The sequence below is a fragment of the Aristolochia californica genome, unplaced genomic scaffold (assembly GCF_029961685.1).
Source record: "Aristolochia californica isolate CCGP_79_NKW_82.1479 unplaced genomic scaffold, dmAriCali1.0.hap1 SCAF_11, whole genome shotgun sequence".
NCBI lineage: Eukaryota > Viridiplantae > Streptophyta > Magnoliopsida > Piperales > Aristolochiaceae > Aristolochia > Aristolochia californica.
In genome coordinates this window covers 14,267,923-14,273,922 of record NW_027181782.1, presented here as the reverse complement: position 1 = coordinate 14,273,922, position 6,000 = coordinate 14,267,923, and the positions used below count along the sequence as shown (strand labels likewise).

At 39.8% G+C, this 6,000-nt stretch overlaps 1 protein-coding gene across 1 annotated transcript in view; it reads left to right on the top strand.

Moving 5' to 3' along the window:
- The first annotated feature begins 811 nt into the window (after positions 1-811).
- LOC137944645 (protein transport protein SEC23 D-like) overlaps positions 812-6,000 on the top strand; it is a 69,964-nt gene continuing 64,775 nt past the window's right edge. The window contains 7 exon segments of the mRNA XM_068790351.1: positions 812-1,240; positions 1,243-1,326; positions 1,478-1,578; positions 1,580-1,651; positions 1,778-1,964; positions 3,039-3,184; positions 3,294-3,448. Coding sequence (XP_068646452.1) covers positions 901-1,240; positions 1,243-1,326; positions 1,478-1,578; positions 1,580-1,651; positions 1,778-1,964; positions 3,039-3,184; positions 3,294-3,448 — 1,085 coding nt within the window. The 5' untranslated portion in view covers positions 812-900.

Here is a 6,000-nt window from a genome sequence, read left to right as displayed (position 1 = left end):
CGGGTCCAACACATAATCAAAACTAGGAGTGTGCGAAAAAAAAAAAACTTAAATTCACTCCGTTGGGTGGAGAAGGGATAGAAGGAGAAAACCCTAAGTTCAGGTCAAGTTTGGGACTCGAGGTCCAACACATAATCAAAGTTAGGAGTGGGCAAAAAAAAAAAAACTTAAATTCACTCCGTTGGGAGGAGAAGGGATGGAGGGAAAGAAACCGAAGTTGGAGGTAGGCTTGGGTTTTCCCAAATTTGGCCTAAACTTGATGGAAATACCTTATTGATATTTTTTTAAAATTAAAATAACATATATATAAAACTTATCTATTTTTTTATTTTTTATTATTTATATTTTGACATTGTATAATAATTTTATGCATTGTATTCTTTAACTATTTTTATATTTAAAAAATATTTTAATTGGAGAATTACTAGGTTGATTTGGGAATGAGACAATGGATAATGTTTGATTTCTAAACCGTTCGGGTTTCTGAGTTGGGGTTCGGGTTCTCAAAACCGGACCCATGCTTTCGCCTCTGAATTAACCCGTTTTTTCTTTGGCCGGACTAGCTCAAACGGCGTTTATTATATCGCTGGTTTATACGAATCGAGGCAAGCAGGGTACGAAGTCTGTGTGTTTTTTTTCTCCCTCATTATTTGGGTTTTTATCGACCTCGCGACTCTGCAACTCTGCTGCTGTCTTCTCGTCGATGGCGGTTAGGGCGACAGTATCTCGTTTCCCGACCGATCCCGATGCACAGGAAGCCTCCGGCCTTCCTTGGGGAGTCACCGTTTCCCCATTTTCTCCAGTTGACGAGCTTGGTAACCCCCCTGTTTCCGGGTCCAACGGTAACCTTGTTCCTAGCTGCGATTAGGGCGACAGTATCTCGTTTCCCGACCGATCCCGATGCACAGGAAGCCTCCTGCCTTCCTTGGGGAGTCACCGTTTCCCCATTTTCTCCAGTTGACGAGCTTGGTAACCCCCCTGTTTCCGGGTCCAACGGTAACCTTGTTCCTCGCTGCGATTAGGGCGACAGTATCTCGTTTCCCGACCGATCCCGATGCACAGGAAGCCTCCGGCCTTCCTTGGGGAGTCACCGTTTCCCCATTTTCTCCAGTTGACGAGCTTGGTAACCCCCCTGTTTCCGGGTCCAACGGTAACCTTGTTCCTCGCTGCGATAATTGCTGGGCGTATTTCAATTCCTACTGCGAGCTTGAACAATGGGCTTGGACTTGTGCTCTTCCTAGTTTTTTGTTGTACTTCTGAACATAAATGCAGCATCTGAGGAGTTTTTGGAGTTGATCAAAAGTGCGCTACTGGCTGCTTTAGAAGGTGGGCAATTGTTTATCTCAGTATTGGCCTTCATAAGGTGATCAATATTTTAGAAGATCACCCTCAGCTTTTCACACATTTGTGGTTGCATTGGTAATTATTATTCTTGTTATGATAATGTTTTAATACCAATTACCTTTTACATTTGCAGCACTTGGGCCGGGTTCTCTGTTTGGGCTTGTTACATTCAGTCATAAGATAGGCTTATACGATGTGCAAGGACCCATACCAGTTGTCAAAAATGTCTTTATTCCCCCCAGATACAGATGCTTCATTGCCCTTTGAGCTTGAAGATGCCATGCCATTGTTTTCTTTCTTGGCTCCTGTATGTTTATGATGGACAATGTCAACATACCCTTGACTTCAAATTGTTAAAAAAAAAGAATCTCTACCAACACTACAATCAATTGGAAAATGGATTTTAGCGAAGGTTTGGTTCATTCTCCAACAGGTAGATACTTCCAAAGACCGAATAGCTGCAGCCTTGGAAACACTGAAACCTACAACTTCATGGGAAAGAACTATAGCTGCTGGACAAGGACTTGATGGTATATTATTAGGTGGCAGAGGTTTTGGAGCTGCAATGGAGGCTCTAATTAACTACCTTGGATCAGAATACGGAAATACATTTGCACTGGGTATGGTAAAGTCCAATTCTTACTTCCCTGTGCTTCTTTTACATTATCATGGACCAAAATAAATTAACATATGTTTCTTTTATAGTCATCTTTGTTCTAACTATTTAGTGATGTTTGTTGAAAATCAAGTAAATGCATATTACCTGTAAATGGATTTACAGAATGACATTTTGTTTCTTAGGAAGTGGTCTTGAATTGCAAAGCCTCCATCCTCGGATGAGAAAAGGCTTCTGATTCCCATTGAGGATGGAGCAGTGCTATGAGGAAATTTCGGTTAATCTTTCAACTTATTGACATCTAGTGGCACCAGATTTAGATCATCAAACATTCTTGCAGCTACTGCCACCAAAGTGTGTCATCCATGTTTGATGTCTTCCTCTTTTCCATGCACAAGATATATCTGGTTCTGTTTTCCTTATGGGTAGACTTATTCTTTCAACTAAAATCTATCATTAACTTTTTTCTAATAAAATCTTTTTCATTATTGAAAAAATGGCCTGTACCCCTTATTGCTGGATGCTCTCTCTTTAAAAAAGTTGAGTGTTTTCATTGTTCTTTTCCCATTGATGTTCATTAGTCATATGCATGCAACTTATTGTGAGGGATAAATCTGGAGAGTCATTCCTTGTTTTTCTATTCGTATTTTTGAAGATTTCTGCTTTGAATCTAGGATTGTCTTTATCCCTCACTATGAAAAGTATATGTTAATTCTATTAATTATGTCTTGTGAAACCCTAAATGTTGCCAATTGAAAGAATTGGTTTTTCAATGGTTGATTATCAGTTTCCTGGAAAAGCACTGGTCACAATTTTTTTGGATACTTCCTCTTACCAGGTAATAACATGTTCTTTTCCTTGGGTGAAGTGTTTCCTCTCAAGGGCGACAATAGGGGCCTGGAAGAATATCTTGTCTCAATTTACCTTTCTGAATTTTGTTTTCTTAAAATTGACTGTACTAATTGTATTAGTATTTATAAACATTCGTTTATTGGTTATGTGGCTCCAAAATCGACTGCATTAGTGATTATCAGCATTTGTTTATTAGATATTTATGTGGGTCAAAAATTGATTGCAGCTAGGGTTTTTACATTTTTGTCTGGTCCTCCTGATTATGGAGCCAGTCAATTAGATACAAGGCGTTATGGTGAGCAATATGCCAGTAAAGGAGAGGATGCAGACTGTGCACTGCTTCCTGAGCAGACACCCTTCTACAAAGAACTGGTAAATTGCCTTATGCCTTATGCCTCTATATACAACCAAGTGCTGAAATGGTTGAGTTTTGTAGAATCTACAGACCTTTGGAAAAATAACCCATGATGACTTTGCACAGGCAGCTGTTGCTGTTCAATCGGGGGTTTGTGTGGACATATTTGCTGTTACCAATGAATATACAGACTTAGCTTCATTAAAATTCCTTAGCATCGAGAGTGGCGGCTCACTGTTTCTGTACTCTAATACTGATGACTCTACACTTCCTCAGGACATGTAAGTTGATTTGCTTATATCCATCATTTTGAGAAATCATACTTTTTTTTTTTGTTGTGAATGAACGTGGAATCACTTTTTTTGAATGATTGAAGAATGACATTTTTTTTGAAATGATGTAGAATGACATTAACTGTTCATCTGCATTGAAGAGTAAAATTCACTCTTAATTACTCAGAAAATATTTTTTTAATAGGGATCATTTTTTTTTAAATCGATTTTGGTGAGACGATTTGGCCTGCTCATTCATTCATGGGGTGCCATACTGTGAAAAGATCATGCTTGTAATGTTAGAGCTTAGGTGTTGCATGGGTTCAGTTATGCAGTGGAAAGTTGAATTTACTTTTACCTGTGTCGGCCTAGTTGCGTCCTCGGGATAACCCACACTAGTCAGCCTCCCTTGCATACAAATAGTTGGCACACGATAAACCTTTTCTCATATACACAAATCTGTCTACATACAAGATATTCGAGTGCTCCTTTGAGTCTCTTTGTCAATGTCTGATTGATTAACACTCATCCAGCCCCCCTATATGTAGTTGGGGAAATTGCTGGCCACATGCCCCTTCGAATGGTCATGTGCTTCTTGGCGCATGCCTCCTCATGTACAACTGCCCCAGCTAACACCCCATGACCCACGTGACTAGAAACCGTTTAGGAACCATTATAAGCTGAATTTTGATGGTAGCGCCTTTGGGAACCCGGGTTTGGATGATTTTGGTGGGGTGATTTTTGATCCGGGGCGGCACTGCCATACTCTCTTATTGTGGCCCTCTCGGAATTGCTGACTCGACCATTGCTGAGCTCTCTGGTCTCCTTCACGGCTTGTGTATTTTTAAGGATCGCTTTAGTGGTCTCCTTATCATGGAGGGAGACTCCAAGGTCGTCATCGGATGGTGCTCCACCTCATCCTTCCCCCGTGGCGTCACTGGCAGATTTTTTTTGACATTTTGGATATTGTATCCACCATTTCTTGTACTTTGTCTCATATACTTAGATCAGCCATTTCGGTTGCTGATTTGTGTGCCTAGGTCCCCCCTTTAATATCTTATTGTTAGGGGAGGTCTCCCTTGATGTATCTTCCCTTTCTTTGAAATAAGTTTATCATCATTAAAAAAAAAGTTGGCTGCCACTAATCTGACTTGCCTCCATGCCTTGGTGTTCAGGCACTAGTCCGTATGTGCCCAGCCTATACGTGCAGTGCCTAGGGGTGGCATCGAGTCGAGTCGAGCCGAGTTTGAATCTGCATATGTTCAAGTTGGGCTTGATTTAAATACTTCGAACTCAAGTTAGAGCCGAGCCCAGCCTTAAGCTTAAAATTGGAATTGAGCTTGAGCAGGGTTCAAGCTCCAACCTACATTTAAAACTTTGCATAAAATACAAGTCAAATAAACTGTGCATAAAATTATGCATAAATTTTACTTAAAATTGGGCATGACCTTTGTACATAAACTCTGCATAAAATTGTCTATAAATTTTGCATAAAATTGTTTATAAACACTGCATAATATTATGCCAATGGGACTAATATAAAAACATGACCTATATACAAAATGTGACTTTCATATACATTTCCCACTCTCTTGAGCCTAGCCAAACTCGAACCTGTATATGTTCGAGCTTTGCTTGATTTGAATACTTTGAACTTGAGTTCGAGCTCAAGCTTAGCTTTGAGACTAAAATTGGAATCGAGCTCAAGCCCAAGAATTTTAACCAAATTTGAGCTCAAGCTCGAGTCGGGTTTGAACTTTAACCTACATTTAAAACTTTCCATAAAATACATATTTAATATTAAGTTCAAAGAATCCTAAAAGTATGGAAAACAAATAGAGACAATCTTGCATATCAGAGTTATTAAGAAACAAAATATGACTAGATCTATAACTCATAAAGGATCTCAAAATAATTTGTATTGCATAAATTCTGTACTACATTGCATGGAGAGAATAAGGATGAAGGAGATCAAATGGGAGAAATGAGCTTACCTGTGGCTGACATATATTCTGTGACTTTCGTCTGCAACGCCCAGGTCAGCAATGTCTAAATGCGGTTGTGCGATGAAGAGATTGATAGCGCTGAAGATGGAACATGGCGGAAATAGGTTGAGGAAGGACTGAAATACGAAACTTCCGTAAAAATCTGAGCATGCATATTACTAGTGGTTGGTAATATGCATGCTCTCTTTTCTTTTCTTTTCCATTTTCCTTGTGCATCCAAACAAGAGAAACCACATTTTTCTTTTTTTTCTCTCTTATTTTTCATGGGCATCCAAACAAGAGAATCGATCTTTTAGTCCCATTCCTCTTCTTGGGTAAATCTTCCTCAACGTCCGTCATTTTTGAATAACTGGTGCGCCCAACACTGTCAATAATACCATACGGTTTGACATTGTGCACAGCCCCTTTAGGGAAAAACCTCGCGGAAGGGAGCCAGTCCTGGTTATGAAAAAGCTGAGTCTCATCCCGCTCCGACCACAGATCGTTGCCTCCAGAAAATTGAGACCTGTTAGCCAAAGCCTTCAATTGCTCGTCGGCTTTGATGGAAAAGAGAGT